At 43.6% G+C, this 16646-nt stretch overlaps 1 protein-coding gene across 1 annotated transcript in view; it reads left to right on the top strand.

Annotated features, from left to right (window-relative positions):
- Nucleotides 1-16646, top strand: part of Ntn4 (netrin 4) — a 105207-nt gene that overhangs the window by 69077 nt on the left and 19484 nt on the right. Inside the window, exon 5 of the mRNA XM_052753133.1 lies at nt 796-984. Coding sequence (XP_052609093.1) covers nt 796-984 — 189 coding nt within the window. The remainder of the gene's footprint in view (nt 1-795; nt 985-16646) is intronic.

Raw genomic sequence — 16646 nt, forward strand, 5'->3', positions numbered from 1 at the left:
GCCATGTAAAGGGTTTATTCTGGCTTATAGCTCAAGGGTACAGTCCATCATGGCAAGGACGTCGAGTACAGGAACTCGAGGCCGGTGGTCACCGGGCATCCACAATCAGGAAACAGGCAAATGGGGAATGCATGCTAATGCTCAGCTCTTTTCTCCATTTCCTGCAATCCAAACTCCCTGCCCAAGGATTGACCTTGGGCCACAATTATGATGGGTCCTCCCACATCGATTAACATGATGAAGATAATTTCCAGGCATGCTGAGGCCAATTTCCCAAGTAATCTAGGTTCTGTCCAGTTAACAATTAATACTAACCATCACAATGACCTTCATGCACACACCAATGCTTTAAAATACCAATATACGGCGGGCGGTGGTGGCGCACGCCTTTAATCCCAGCACTCGGGAGGCAGAGCCAGGCGGATCTCTGTGAGTTCGAGGCCAGCCTGGGCTACAGAGCGAGATCCAGGACAGCCACCAAAGCTACGCAGAGAAACCCTGTCTCAAAAAAAATAATAATAAAAAATAAAAAAAAATAAAAATAAAATAAAATACCAATATACAATGAAAAAAGGAAGTCTAGATAAGGAAATAAAATAAAAGTAGTACTCGGATCAAAGGAAAGCAAGATAGCTCTTAATAGATTCCTGTATTGTTTTTATTCCTGTGCTAATACCCTTCAATAAATAAATACAATTTAAATGTAGCAATGACGTTATCCTATTGTGACATGTTGACCATTGGAGAAGCCATCGCAGTGTTTTCTATGTCCCTCCTCGGCTGTTTTATCGCCAGCCTGCAAGTGCAATGGGCACGCCGACACCTGTCACTTCGACATCGGTGTGTGGGAGGCATCAGGGAACCGCAGCGGTGGTGTCTGCAGCAACTGCCAGCATAACACTGAAGGCCAGAACTGCCAACGCTGTAAGCCGGGTTTCTACCGTGACCTCAGGAGGCCCTTCTCTGCCCCAGATGCTTGTAAAGGTAAGCACGTTCGGGGTGCCCGCGGCGATCTCTGCAAACGAGACGTATCTTACTGCCCTCCCCTTGGCTGGCCCAAGGGAGAAAGTTTATGAAATCCTCTGACAGTACACTCGGAGATACCAGCTCATTTCTTATCAATAGGAGCTAAGAATTTTCAACCTGTTCGGTCAAAACAGTCCAAGATTCAGGAAGGGAATCTCCCTTTCTTGCCCCTGATAAAGAAGTTTCCTTGGTGCCACATGAGACCTGGTGATGAAGGGGGGAAATGTGAGTACACAATAAGCAAAAATATACTGATGGGATAGAGCGGTCACTTACACTGTGGGTGTGCTACCACTCGCCTGAACAATGACCTTGAACATCTGAAAAAAAAAAAAAAACAAGGATTTTCATGCCATGATGAATGTACTTCAGTTGACATTGCTCCAATGTATCCTGTTATCATGGCTAATTCAGGACATAATAATTGTATGCTCTCTCTTCCAACACTGAATTCGCAGGCTCGGTTCTGCTTCTCTGTTGGCATAGCTCCCAGAAGTTTACTTGAGGAGAGAATAGAATTTTAAAAGGTCTGCCTCCTGTGGGTGGCATTGCCACATGGGAGCATGAAGCATGCACGCAGAGCCAAAGCCTTGTCCCGTGGGATGCAAAGCTTAAATACCCACGTTGGGATCCGCAAACCTCTCAACCAGAAGTTATTAGACAAGAGAAACCACCTGCCTCTCGATGGCCGTCCATGATCATGTCCTTTATCTTGAGAACTCCGGGTTCTGGCTTGAAATCAGTGATTGGACGGGGGCAATACAACAGGGGAGGAGCATTCTGGGACACCACCCCATCCCACCCCACCCCCAACCCCTCTTTTTTAAAGGAAAAAACAAACGGCTCTTTAAAAATACATATTTTGAACTTCAAGGAAATGGTGAAATCTCCACGAGCAGTTTAGCGGGCTCCTTGTCGCAAACTTTGTCTCTTAAGCAGTAGAGGGTAGAGAACGGCGGAGCTCACATTTTCCATCAAACTCCACATCTACACCCGCCTCGGAGTACTTCACTAAGAATACTCACCTCCCCCAGATCCTTGCTTGAATCCAGACTCTCATTTTAACAGGTGACTTCGCTGCCACTTACCAGCTGTTTCTGATCCTATGCCAGTTACTAAAAGCTCTTTGCTCTTCAACTTCTTAAATACAAAATTATTCCGTGTAGTGTTGAAATGAGGACATCAAAGTGTTTAACACATCACCCACGCTATAGACACACATGTAATACATCAAAAATAGTTGTGCCTGGGGCTGGAGAGATGGCTCAGTAGTTAAGAGCACTGGCTGCTCTTCCAGAGGACCTGGGCTTGGTTCCCAGCACTGACATGGTGGCTCACAACTGTCTATAACTTCAATTCCAGAGGACCTGATGCCCTCTTCTGTCTTCTGTGGGAACTGCACACATGTGGTGTACACACACACACACACACACACACACACACACACACACACATATGCAGGCAAAACACCCATACACATAAGATAAAAATAAATAAATCTTTAAGAAAAAACTAGTTACATCTTCAAAGTCCACTGTACTATTGGGACTAAAACAAAAATTCTTATCTATATGTGTTGACTAAAAGAACTGCATACTAAAATTGCTTCCATTTGGAGACTATTCAATCACATTTGTATCAGGTGTGTTTAAAGAGGTGGGAGTGTGTATGTGCATACCCCATAGCCTCAGACCACTAGTACAAATGTCTAAAAATCAAATATAAGAGGAAAGGAAAAAGAATTTGTCATTGAGTAACCTAGATGGTTCTCATAGGAAAACAGGCAACCTTTTCTAATATGTGTAACAATTTCTTCAAATATGGCATTGTTCAGTGTACCTAATGTGTTCACTTACTTGTCCATCCATCTGTTTATTTGGTGACTATCAATTGAGGGCCTATTATGTACTGAGAGCGTAGGGTGCATCCAGGAACAGAACAGAAATCCTGGCCATTGAGGAGCATATATTCTAGTAGAAGAGAGAAGCTGTAAGGACAATTGATAAATATGTAACATGCAAGAAGGTAGCAAGTGCTGGCATTACCAACGTAGGAAAATTAAATCATGGTTAGTAGGATGGAGAGTGCCGCACAGTAGGGCAGGAAGAGGGGTGACCAAGTGCTATATTGAAGAGAATAAGAAGGGACGGGGGGTCTCATGATTAGGTGGGCAAGAAGAGCTGTGATTGAAGACTGTGAGAAACGTCCTAGGCAGAGGGAATGCCTAGAGCAAAGTATTCCAAGACAGGAAGGCGCCTACTACGTCCAGAATCACGGAGGTCAAGGTGTCCGCATCAGCACAGGAGTTGGGAAGCTGTGGGTGAGGAGACTAGAGAAGTGACCCAGGCAGGGGGTGATGTCTGTGTAGCTGTGGACAGCTGTGTCAGCTCTTCGGCTTTGACCAGGATCTGAGCAGAGAAGGTGGCTTCGTTTTCAAAGCGTGGTTCTCGTCTTATACACGGGCAGCGTCCATCATACTTGTACTTTTCTCGTTCGACTTCAGTGAAAGTTAACTAGTGATTTCCAAAATGGCACCCCCGGGGGACGGACCAGCAGGGTCAACAGGGAAATGTTAGGTGTGCACAGGCTTAGGCACCAACAAGCACCAACAAACTCAGAAAGTCTGTTGATGCGAGTCACGAACCTGAGTTTTTACAGACCCTCCAGGACATCGGCCACACTGATGCACAGGACAGTTTGGCAGATACTGATGTAAATGTGCTCCCCCCATAATTTTCTATTGGTTAAAAGTGATCTCAACTTCTGACATTTCACCAACATTTGAGCCTCATTATGGGATAGCAAACAGTCATTTCCATTGAAGAGTAGAAGGACAAACAGAACAGTGAAAGAAACACAGAAAGGTTCTTGGTGTTGCGCAGATTTTAGAGAGCCTTGCCCACCGTCTTAAACATGTTCATGTTCACTGAGCAGGGCGTAGCGGTGTACACCTTTAATCCCAGCACCTGGGAGGCAGAGGCAGAGGCCGGAGGATCTCTGTGAGTTTGAGGCCATCCTGGTCTACATAGTGAGTTCCAGGACAGTCAGAGCTATATATAGTGAGACCTATGTCAAAAATCCAGTTTCTAGGACACAGAAAGCCAAATTTTAATTAGTAAAGTATTATATATTTGCAATATACTTTAATGATGCATAATTCCAATTCATTTAAAAGCATTGTATATTATTCACTGACTTTTATTATTTTAAAAAATACATCTCTGTGTATTTGTGCGTGTGTGAGTGTGGGCACATGTGCATGCATGGGGGTCAGAGGACAACTTTCAGGAGTTGGTTCTTGTTTGTTACCCTGTCCAGGCAGGGTCTCTCTTGCTTCTGCTGTTCTGCTCTAGACTTCAGGCTAGTTGGTCCACAAGCTTCCAACAGATCTCACTGTTCCCGAATCGACCTCTCTCCTCACCATAGGAATTCTGGGGTTGCAAATGTGCTCCACTGCATGCACATCATTTTCAACTTTATCTTATTTTGAATTCTGTGTGTGTGTGTGTACGTCTGTGTGTGGCTACGTGCACACGAAGGCAAGTGCCCTCGGAGATGAGGACCTCGGATCCCTCTGAGCTGGATTTGGGGTGGTTGTGAGCCACCCCAGATGGGTACTGAGCTCAAGTCCTCTGCTTGAGCAACAAGAGCTCTTAGTGCTGAGCTAATTTCTCCAGCCTCTGCCCGCGCCTGATCCTGTCTTTTGTTTTTTTAATTGCGGGTTCCAGGGATCAAACTCAAATACTCAGGCTTGCATGGTGAGCACGTTTGCCCTATAAACCATCTCTATGGCCCTTACCGTGTTTTTTTTTTTTCTTTATTTTGTTTGGTTTTTATAAAAATAAGAGACAAAAAAACCACATGAAGAATTAAAACATGTGAAACTCATTTTTGAATGAGTCTGATCAATAGAAAAAGAAAAAGTGAATAGGTTTACTGGCAGAATCGGAGCCAAAATGAGTTATCTCCAATTTTGGTTTTTGTTTTATTTGGGGATTTTGCTACTGTTCTGTGACAAGCTATGACTCCTATGCTTGTCAAATGTAAAAAGGCTGTTTAAAAAAACAAAAACAAAACAAAAAAACCCTCTAGCTTTTTAAGACCTAAAATACTCACAGATCCAGAGTTTTATAAAAAGGGTATAAAAGAAGAAATATAAAACAAAAAAAATCCCTTGTCAGGAGACCAATGGTGTCTCAATGAAAACTCTATAACAGCACACATCAAGACATTCTCGGAACAAAACTAAACAAAACCACACATCGCACTCGTACGATTGAGTTCTTCAATCTCTTCAGCTATCCTGAGATTCACTTCCCTTCTGGGCTCCCGAAACGGTCAGAGTATGAAACTACTCTAATAAGCCTAGTCAGCAAATATGTGCACGGTGCTCAGTGTACCACAGAGGGGAATTGTGGGAACGGTTGATACTAGTCTGGCATTTTAGGATGGTTTTCAGGAGGTGGGTGAGGTAACAGGGAAGGCCTATGTCTTCTGTTCTCTACATAGCCTCTGCACTACAGAGTAGATGGTTCCATTTGCCTCATGAATACTCCAGGGTACATGAGGTCACATCCATGTCCACTTTCTCCCAGAATACATGTCTAGTTCATTTCCCCTTTCTGAGCCGGCAATACGTCTCAGAACATAGCAATCCAGTTCTTCTGTCTAAATCCTCTCCAAATCATGTGTCCAGCTGGCATTTATGTTCCATGCCATTCTCTTTATTTCCATACCAGGGTCCACCTATCAACTGTTTCCCTGGGTGTCCTCTCCAGCTATTAACTCTGATGACACACAAGATCCGTTGTGCGTGTGATGTACAGACTCATATGAAGTGCCCTTATAGAGAATCACTACAGTTAGGATCCTCTCTCCATCAGTTTCTACTTTGGGGAATTTCAAGGAAACAGGTTGATTTAAAAAAAATATCCAGACTATTTCCTTGTGTGACTCCATCAACAGCGTGTATGATTTTGTACGATTTCACTCAGATTAACTGTGTTATTGTTCATGTTCTACTGAGTTTGCCAAGGCAGAGGAGTAACCTGCCCTCTGTGTGTGGTCCAGAGACTAATCTCATTGGCATCATCTGGTTGTTGCTCAGAAATGCAGAGCCTCTGATCCCAACCCAGATGAAGTCAAAACCTCACTTTAACAAATCCTCATGTGGCTATATTTTCTTAGAGGTTGAGAGGGCTGCAAAACACTTTCCAATGAAGATTAAAAGTATTCGAGCACTTTCTAGAGTTAAATTGCACAAGTGGGTTAGTCAGAATATCTACTTAAACCAACATGCAAATCAACCAAAGATTTTTATCTCTATTTGTGTGCATAGAAACTTAGAATTTTAAAATACATTTTAAGAAGTTTACTGAGAGAAAAAAACAGAAATCTAGATTAGATGTGTGTGATCCCCAGTAGAACTCTGATTCCATGAAATGTCAGTAGAAATTCCAAGAAGGATTGTTCTCCTAGGCCTGTCAACTTAGGAAGTGAATCGACTGAAGTTTTCTTTACTCTGAGACTCCCCGAGGCCCAATTTGCTGCTGTTCACTATAAATCTTTTGTAGAGTGGCCATATCTATGTGAAGACCTCACTTCAAGACGTTTATGGTCCCCTCTGCCGGGCACCATGTCAAGCACCAGGTCTGTAAGACGTCAGGGTCTTCCTGAAAAGGCCTCACGTGCTTGATGGGAAGAAACTTACAGGAACAGATCACATCAATACACGGACGTGGTGTGACATGATGGATGGGCCCTGGCTGACACTTCCCTCTTCCCCCCACCCCCCCACTCCCAGTGCACAGTACTCTCTGTTCACTCTCCGACGGGCTGGATGTGAACCAACTCACTGAACGTTTTCAAAGTGCTTCGATATAAGTACTATTAGGATCTCTGTGTCACGGGAGGGAAGACACACTGTGTGCCCTGGGGAGAGGCTAGGAATCAAATGAGGACATTTTGAGGGTGACTTTCTCAGGAAATCCCCTGCAGTATTTCTTCCTGGACTTTTCCTCTGAAATTATCATCCTACTTTCCAATTTCAATGAGTGTCTTGGTGGCCGTGAATGAGTGATCTAAGGAATGAAGCGGGCTGATGACATCCGTCCTCATGACAGCTCCCATACGTTTGGTAGGATACCACCTGGTCACCTTAGCTTGGTGGCAAACAGTGACATCATCAGCACTGGGAATCCGTTCTCAGGGCACACGCTAGCTTCCTGCACAACAGCCAAGGACTTGTGGCCACACTAGCGTTCTAGCTGTTTTTGTGCCTCTCACTCTCCTGATGGAATGGTCCTTATGTGCACACTTTAGTTACTGTCACAGATCCATCAAACTTGAATAAACATGGCCCTGCACCAAATCTGCTGTCAATATACTAATTCCTGTGAGCAATTAAGTCATCTGTTTTCACTTCCTCTTTATTCCAGCCTTACCCAGAGTTGACTGTGGGACTATCCACCACACATTTCCAGGCCAAGGGATCACTTCTGAGAATTCCTAGGATGTTGTTTGTTTGCTTAAGACAAGTGGAGATCATTGAAACTGAATTTATTTACACAAGTAAGGAAAAGAAGTGTTTTAAAGGACAGTGCATTTAAGGTCTATAAACACAAGGGAAAATGTGAGTCTCCCAGCTGAATTTAGGGCTAAGAACAGAAACAGTCTCAAACTAAGTGGTTGCTAAGGGCTGAGAGGGAGGAGGAGTGCTCCCTCTCTCTGTGGAGTGAGTTACTCTGAATGACAATGTACTTCGGAAGGAGCACAGTTTCTTTCAAAGAGACTCAGTTGAAACCTCTGCTCTCTTATGTAACTACAACCTGTGTTGGTTTGGCTACGGCAGGGGTATTAAAAATGGGAGAATACACCAACGTGGCACCCAGTGGTGTACTGTCTTTCAGTGGGGTGGAGACAGAGTCCTAATTACCAGATTTGGAGGGTGAGGGAAGCCGAAGACTGACTAGGGACTCCCAGGCTAGGCCAGCACTTACATCCGAAGCCCCTGCTGTTTTCACTAGGAAACCAAACAGATGATAAACCTAAGTGGGGTGTTTCTCCCCTCGGCACGCAGTCTGGCCACCTCCCCAGGCCACGTTTCCAAGGGCAAGCATTGTTCTCTGTGCTCACTGGCTGTGGATCAGAGTCACTCGGGAGCTCTTGCTGCACATGAAGAGTGAATCTCCTGACTGAGACACCCGAACAAGGAGGTGATCCGCAAACCCACAGTTCTTTACAAGCATCCTTGGTGACTTTGATTCAGCCTTTCCGTCTCCCTGCTGGCCTCCGAGGACCCCTCTTCCCCAGTCCTGTTTGTGGGGGGGGCCGTCTTCCCTTCCCCCTGAGCTAATGATCTCCTGTGATGTAATCTCCTCACTGAGTGAGCCAAACCTCTGGCAGGAAACCCCAAAGCGTTGCTAAAACTCGGGCTAGGCATGCTTTTTCTGACTCACCTATGCTGGGAAGCATCCCTGTTGACTGTCTTCTCCCATGTAAGATGTTTAGCATGGAACCTGTTTTTCTCCAAGATAATCTGTGAAAAAATTCTAAGATGTCTGTTTTCTGTGTAACCATTTCACAGTAGTTACCTGGAAACTCCAATCACAGAACTTCTTATTCATAGTATATAGATTGTGTGTGTGTGTGTGTGTGTGTGTGTACCGTGTGTGTGTGTGTGTACCGTGTGTGTGTGTGTGTGTGTGTGTGTGTGTGTGTGTGTGTGTGTGTGTGTGAGTCTTTAAAGCAGATTGTTGTAATGAGTCTAGAAGTTATAGTAAACCTAGCTTACCACCACACCGACATTTAGGTTTGTTCTATAATGACCTATTTCAGAACAGTACAGCATTGAACTACTGTATGTTATGGCTTTGGCATTGGAATAATCCTTGAATCCAATTCCTCCGAAATGTTCTCCTTCCCCATCCCCTTCTTTTCAACACTAAAGGATTTATTAAGTGTTGTGTGGGTGGGAAATTGAGTGGGCATGGACTACTGACAGCTAGTCTATGATGTTTCTGTACAAATTTTCCTCACTTTCACAGAGCATGTTTAAAACAGATGTTTGAACACATGCCTTGCAGAACAGAGATAGGCTCTTCTTAGGACGCACCCAGTTAGTTCCTGTATAATGAAAAAAAAAATTTAACGTCAAGAAACACACTTTTAACCACTGCGTAGTCTTCCTCAATATTTAAGAAAAGCAGCAGCTGGAAACAGATTAAAATACGGACGCAGCCACCTCCGGAAAGGTCATCATCTGTCTTGATCCTGAGTGGCCAGAATAAGTTCAGCCAGTTGCCTTTTAGGAGCACATGGATAAAAATAAACTTGCTCTCCCTGCTCTGAACCCCAAATCAAATGTTCCCGAAGAGCCTATCTGTCGCCTCAGTTGCAGTTATGTACACTAGTGAGTCTGTCATCCAGACTGTTTTTCCTCCCTCGAAATTTCCCACCGTCTTCATCCAAGCTGAGGCGAAAAGAACTCAGTGCACAGGAGAAACACAAGTGCCTCGCGTGGTGGCTGTTTCCAGTCCTGCACAGTCTACCTGCATAGGCAGTTCACAAGGTGAAGCCTACACATTTCCCGTCACTTAGATAGCTCTCCGTTATTTCATTCCCCCCTCCCCGACCCCAGTATACTGAGTCTCTCCTTTCCATCTGTCTTACAGGTAAAAATTTTACATTATCGAAATCCAGAATGCTTTACCATGAAACACAGTCAGGAACCAGAGACATCTTCAGTCTTGTGCCTGTGCCCAGGGCACTGCTTCTCAGGTGCCAGTAAAGTCCCTTCACCCATACGTAGCCCACTGGTGGACCCTTCCTGTCCAAGTACAATTTGGCAAAGCCATATAAGTTCATTTTATGGCACATGAACAACACAGGCGTCTCTGTTTTATTCTGAAAGCAAGTGTGGATGATTCCAACGGAGAATCAAAATGAAGTAACTGTTTTTGAAAAGCAAAGTTTAAATAGACCCAGCAGCATGGAAGCTTTTTATTTTTAATCCAAAAAGTAAAACCAGAGGGGTAAGAAAATGAAAGAAATAGAAAAAAAATCAATATAATATAATATGATGCGCACACTAAGATAATTCTTTAAAAAGATTAAGTAACATATATTAACATTTACATTCTCCCTCTAAGAACCATTATAAACTGATAAATAAAAGTCAGTAAGGGCTGGACATGGTGGCACATACCTTCATTCCAGCACTGGGAGGCAGAGGCAGGAAGATCTTAAGTTCAAGACCAGCCTGGGCTGCATGGGAAAGCCTGTCTAAAAAAAAAAAAAGAAAGAAAGAAAAGGAGTTGGAGATACAGATCAATACAGATCAATAGTAGCACATGCTCTCGCTCGCTCTCTCTCTCCTCTCTCTCTCTCTCTCTCTCTCTCTCTCTCTCTCTCTCTCTCTCTCTCTCTCTCATGCACGCACACATGCACGCACACACGTACAACTTGGGAAGCAATAAATATTAATAAATTCTCTGCAGTTTCTCTCAAACAGAAAGTAAAGTTCATTGAATAAATAAATCAGATATACCATTTTACATTTGATAAAGATAATAAACATTAAATAAGCACTAAACCGAAAGTTTCTATAGCTACCCAAAAAGTCTAGGGGAATGCAGAGTGGTGATTTTAAAACAAGTTATTGCCCTAGAACAAAGAGGTATAATTAGAGATAATTGCATGCAAAAAAAAAAAAAAGAAAAGAAAAGAAAGAAAAAAAGAAAAGGAATATCAGACTGATTTATGTGGGAAGAATTGCTTTCAGTGAAAGGCATTATTTTGGGTGGAGAATGTCTCCTGCAGAGTTACAATATTTTTATTACAGGTAGTAAATAATAAAACTGGTCTTGATGAAGCATTGAATGTAATAAATAAATAAATAAATAAATCTTTAATGAATAAATAAATAAAGCTGTAAAAGCATTAGGAGGAGAAACAAATACCATGATAGATTATAGACCCGACTCATCAGGTCTGCTCAGAGAAGAGCTCCCAGACACGTGCAGTCAGTGGGGAAGAGGGCTTCTTTCTCTAAAGAAAAAAGGTGCATTAGAGATGACCCCATCCCTAGAAGGGTGCCGAGCAAGATAGTGACTGAGTAGAACAGGGATACAGGAGGCTGGACGGGTGGTATTTCTCTTAAAAGTATGATACGGGCCGCGCGGTGGTGGCGCACGCCTTTAATCCCAGCACTCGGGAGGCAGAGGCAGGCGGATCTCTGTGAGTTCGAGGCCAGCCTGGTCTCCAAAGCGAGTACCAGGAAAGGCGCAAAGCTACACAGAGAAACCCTGTCTCGAAAAACCAAAAAAAAAAAAAAAAAAAAGTATGATACGGACAATAATATTTTTGTGGTGTATGGCAGGACCAAATTCTTCAAAGTCAAGAAGAGTACCTATAATCTTATCTAGAAGTTTTCTAGTAAATTAAATTCGTCTGTGTACTCAGAAGTGCTTTCTTGAGTTTAAAAAGTCACAAACCGAGATTATAACTTTTTTTAAACCATGTGAGATCTCTTAGATATGTCCAGGAATAAATAGAAACTGGCATGGTTACAATTGGTAAACAGGAAAAGAACGATACAAAAAAAACAAAGGTCTGACCATCGGCTTCAGTCATGGATAATAATAAAGGCCATGACGTTAGTATTTATTTATTTATTGTACACTGAAAATTTCACCAAAGACAGGAGATATACTAAATTACCTTCCATTTACTGTTGAAGACATTGAATAAAAGCCTATCTTATGTGTGATGGATTTTCCTACGCCATGTGGCACATCTAACTCGTGAGAGAATCAGTTTCAGTAAATTAAAGGCAAATGTTAATTTGGATTACTTATCGAATTTATCCAAGCATGATTTGGTTTGAAAACGGCATGTCTGAGGTGCATATTGGCTATGATGGAGCAGCTGTCACCGAATAGAACGTATTTAACCTCTCAAGGGTCAACAGGAAAATGTTCCGTAGGTGTTATCCTGCCTTCCACCAGGTGAGATTCATGCGCCTTATTTTTCGTCTCATAGCTGTTCATTCCCTTGCAGAACGGGTTGTTTCCGTAGCTTTTCATCTCTTACCAAAGCGAGATATCAGTAGAATGGAAGGGGTAAACAGTGGCCCTCAGAAAGATAGAAGGGCCCCTTTTAGCTCTTACTTATTTAGTTTCACACTTAATACATTTGTAACAGCTTATGCCAACTCCTCTCTGCTCCAAAGCATCCCCCTAAGTTCCCATTCCCTCTACGAACTTCAGCAGCAGCTGCTGCCAGCTTCTGAAATCCCCTATCAGAAGCCGGGTAGGGCCTTGGCCTTTCCAGGAGAAAACAAGCTGGGAGCCTGGGAGGCCGTGCCAAGGGAGCGGCCCCGGGGCAGTGGTGAAAGGTCCCGAGCAGCCACATCTTTCCCAGCTGAGGGCCTTGAACTCTTGAGTGCTGTTTTTAGAAACGCTAAATCAGGAACAAATACTTTCAGGGTATTTTGCTCTCCGGGTATCTTTGGCCCGCAGAACAGCCCAAGTTAGGGAACTACCAGGTGACGCTAGAGAGCCCGGACGGATGGCTCCGTGGCGAGCTTGGTGCCGTGGACCCGTCTCGGAGTGGGAGACACCGTCACAGGGGTTTCCGTCCTGCTGAAGGTCAGAACGAGGGTGAAAGAGCAACCGTGGTGCCCCTGGATTCCCCTCCCAAGGCCTTAGCTCTCCATCACAAAAAAAACGGGGCTGTGGGGCTCGTGGCCGTTGTCACCGGTATTTGTATTCTTCCACGTTCATGCAGCCGAGCGGCTTCGACTCCTGTCCTCCGTTACATTACAGGCTCACTCTCGGTCAGCCCTGGGACCATAACTCACACCCTACTTTTTCCTCATGCTCTAATTGAGTACAGGAGTGATAGGGTTGACGTTTTTATCCAAGGAAAGGACCGAAGAGGAACTTCATTCTAAAGCCGCAGGGCAATCAAGAAAGGTATGCTGCTGTTTGCCGCCACATTCCTCCCAAGGGCAAGGTAGAGAGAGCGGCTAACTGGAAAACCAGTTGGACTGTTCAGTCCCTTCAAAAGCAAGCCGTGAGGTCATTCCTGGTTTGCTCTGTGTTCTCATACACTGTAGACTAACTCGGTCCTGACATCCAGTGCCTCTTGTCATGACTTCCCTTGCTCAAGACACATAATTCTTAGTATTTCCCCTCATATCTCAGTTCCTAGCAGTTCATATTGATGCTAAAGTGTAAGGGTATCTGGGTCAAAGTGTGGCTAGACAGACGGGTGAGTGGAGAAATGGATGGATGGATGGACAGGCGGATGGACAGACAGATCGATAAACAGTGGATAGTGAACATCTTAAAAACATATGTCAGCCAGAAAATAATATCAGTTATTGATTATACGGCACCACAAATTTCTGATACATTGCTAAATGCATACATACTTATTCACTCACAAGCTGCCCTGTGCTATAGGTATTATTAGTCTTAATGAGACTATTGAGACTTAAAGAAATTAATTTTATAAAGCCTTATAAAGAATAAGCCTCAGGCAGGGTGTGGAAGCACACGCCTTTAGTTCTAGCACCCAGGAGGCAGAGGCAGGCGGATCTCTGTGAGTCTGAGGCCAGCCTGGTCTACAGGGTGAGTTCCAGGACAGTCAGGGCTACACAGAGAAACCCTGTCTCAAAATAAAAGAAAAAAAATAAGCCTTAAAACCAGGACTTGAACTCGTCAATCTGACTCCCGAGTTTACCCGTTATCCATTTTATTATAGTGTCTCTGTCTTGTTCTCTGTTTTTCTAAGAGATATTGCAGGAAAATTTCCAAACAGCTGTATTTATTATCAGCTCCTGTAGTTGGAATAAATGCACGAAGTTGTTTGAAAATGTGTCAATCCATTATTTCATTAATAGCTGCACTTCCTGTTAGGAAATTCTCCAGAGCAGCTGCATGGCCTACCCCTTTTCTGGAAACATTCTAAAGAGTCCATGCCCATCATAGATGTATTCCTACAGAAATTTTGTAGACAAAATTTGTGTCTCACTTAGCAGTGATGGAAGTTCATTGTTCCAGGGGACGCTATGGAGTCTTCTGTAAAGCAAGCTCCCTCTACTCCATCTGCTTAGAAATGCTGTGCTGTTCCTTGAGATTCTCCTCCAGTAGGACATACCCGAAGCAAAGAAGTCATTGCATTAGAAGGGAATGCTTCCGGGTCAGGCCCCTGCTGCCAAGCCCAAGGTGCTAACTTCAATCCCTGGAACCCATGTCAAGGCGGAAGGAGACAACCGACTCCACGAAGCTGGACACACACCGCAACACGCAGTGATAATAATAATTAGAAAATATTGTATAATATTCGCCATCAAGGTTCATGTCTAATGGCCAGCCAGGGTGAAGGGCTTATGTCGTTCTGTGTGTCTAAACTCCGGCAGCCTCGGGCAGATAAAGGTGGCACTTGTCTTCTCTCAGTTGTGGGTTCTCGATTTTACTTCGGCACATGAGATCCTATATGTACATATGCCGTGAAAGTTGAAGTGAAACTTTCTGGAGAAACAAAGAATTCATTAGGGGGAATGAGAAAAAGGGAGGGGAAGGGGGTCTGGAGGGACAGTACGCGCAAAGTATACTATATAGTTGTATGATAATGTCTAATGTGGCCCAGCAGCATACACAATGAATGGACACTAATGAAAACAAAAAAATATTTAAAAAAAAGAAAAGAAAAATGCTTGAGTTGAATTTAAAAAGAACAATCACCTGGGTGGTGGTGGCACAGGCCTTTAATCCCAGCACTCAGGAAGCAGAGGCAGACTGATCTCTGTGAGTTCAAGGCCAGCCTCTTGAACAGTTCCAGGACAGGCACCAAAGCTACACAGAGAAACCCTGTCTCAAAAAGAAAAAAAAAAGGAGAATAATCAGTATAAAATATGTGTTTGAGACTCAGACTTGAACCACAACCTGCAGACTAATCAGTCCCACGCCCACCAATCTTCCGAAACAACAATAACAAATGTGTGCATTCTGGAAGAGAAAAAGACACGCATATTCTATGTACCCGATACTGATAGCCAGCAAACCTCGGGAGCCAAGCACGCAGGGCAAGCGTCCCCGAGCAGTCTGAGAAGGCAGCTGTGGAGGATGTCGGGGCCTCTGCCTGCAGCTAGTTCTGCATAGTTTCCCACTGGTATTTCTGTCTTGTTATTATGCAAAAAGTCACATTGACAGAAATCCACCAGTGCACGTGATAGAATCGCATTCTTCTCTGGCCATTCCTGACATGTGTGTCGGTTTTAAAACATAAGCCCCTGCTGAGAGGTCAACTCCTAGACATACCCTTTTTTCCCCCCTTTTTCCATTACTGGAAAAGCTATGAGTGGGGTCCCACGGACAGGGGTCCTACGACACCTGCCTTCTTTCTCAATCTCCTGTGGCTGCTGTCAGGAACCAAAATGATTGAACTGAGTGACGCAGTAACTGTTGGTTTAAAGATCTAAAAATTATGAAACTTTTATGCATTCTCGTATGGTTTCATTTAGTACCATCTCTATGCTGTTTTGTACAAGCTATTTTGGTATATTCATATTCCATATTATATAAACTTTCCACACTGGTTAATTAAAAACAAGTAATGAAACCCATTGACAAGGCCATGAAGACAGTTCACCAGGAAAAGGCACCTCCCCCGTGACCTCCATTCCATTCCTGGAGCCCACATTCGGGCGGAAGGAAAAAGCTGGCTGAACAAAACTGTCCTCCGACCGCGACACATGTGCCAGATCAGGTACACACCCACACATAATACATTCATCATACATATACACACCATACACATACATACATACATACATACATAATATACACATCATATGTACACAACCCAATAACAAAGAGAAGTGTTTTTAAGAACAAGTGATAAATCATTAATGATTTTTGATATCTTAAGAGAGAATTCTGGAAGATCCTCATAATCAAACACTTGAAAAAATTAGGAAGCTTAATGAAGACACACAACACATAACTGCATTAACTTCAATGACATTATTACCACAAGAAACTCAGTGCTTTAAAGATAAAATCTTTTTTCTCTTTTTGTGTTAGGTAAGTCCCTTTATATTGGGATAGTTGTTATTACTTTCAATTTTTAATTTTTATTAGTGTGTGTGTGTGTATGGTGTGTGTGTGTGTGTGTGTGTGGTGTGTGTGTATGGTGTATGTTTGTGCATGTTTATATGTGTGTGTATATGTGTATGGTGTGTGTATGGTGTGTGTATGTGTATGGCATGTGTGGTGTGTATGTATGTATGGTGTGTGTGTGGTGTGTGTGGTATGTTTCCGGTGTGTAAGGGGTGTGTGTGTGTGTGTGTGTGTGTGTGTGTGTGTGTGTGCGCGCGTGCCATGGTGCACACGAGACAAGTCAAAAGACAACTTTCAAGAGTCATCTCTTTCCTTTCACCGTGGTTCTAGGAACCAAACTCCTGTGAGGTTTGCATGCTGACGTCTGCCCTCTGGGCCACCTCATCAGCTCCGGAATAACTATTCTTGTGAACTGAGTTTCTTCAAAGGGCAACGATTATCTAGTTGAACTCAGATCCCTAGCAGTCCTCTCAGCCCTTACTCAGCACACAG

The sequence above is a fragment of the Peromyscus californicus genome, unplaced genomic scaffold (genome assembly GCF_007827085.1).
Source record: "Peromyscus californicus insignis strain IS unplaced genomic scaffold, ASM782708v3 Scaffold_24__1_contigs__length_46423439, whole genome shotgun sequence".
Classification (NCBI taxonomy): Eukaryota; Metazoa; Chordata; class Mammalia; order Rodentia; family Cricetidae; genus Peromyscus; species Peromyscus californicus.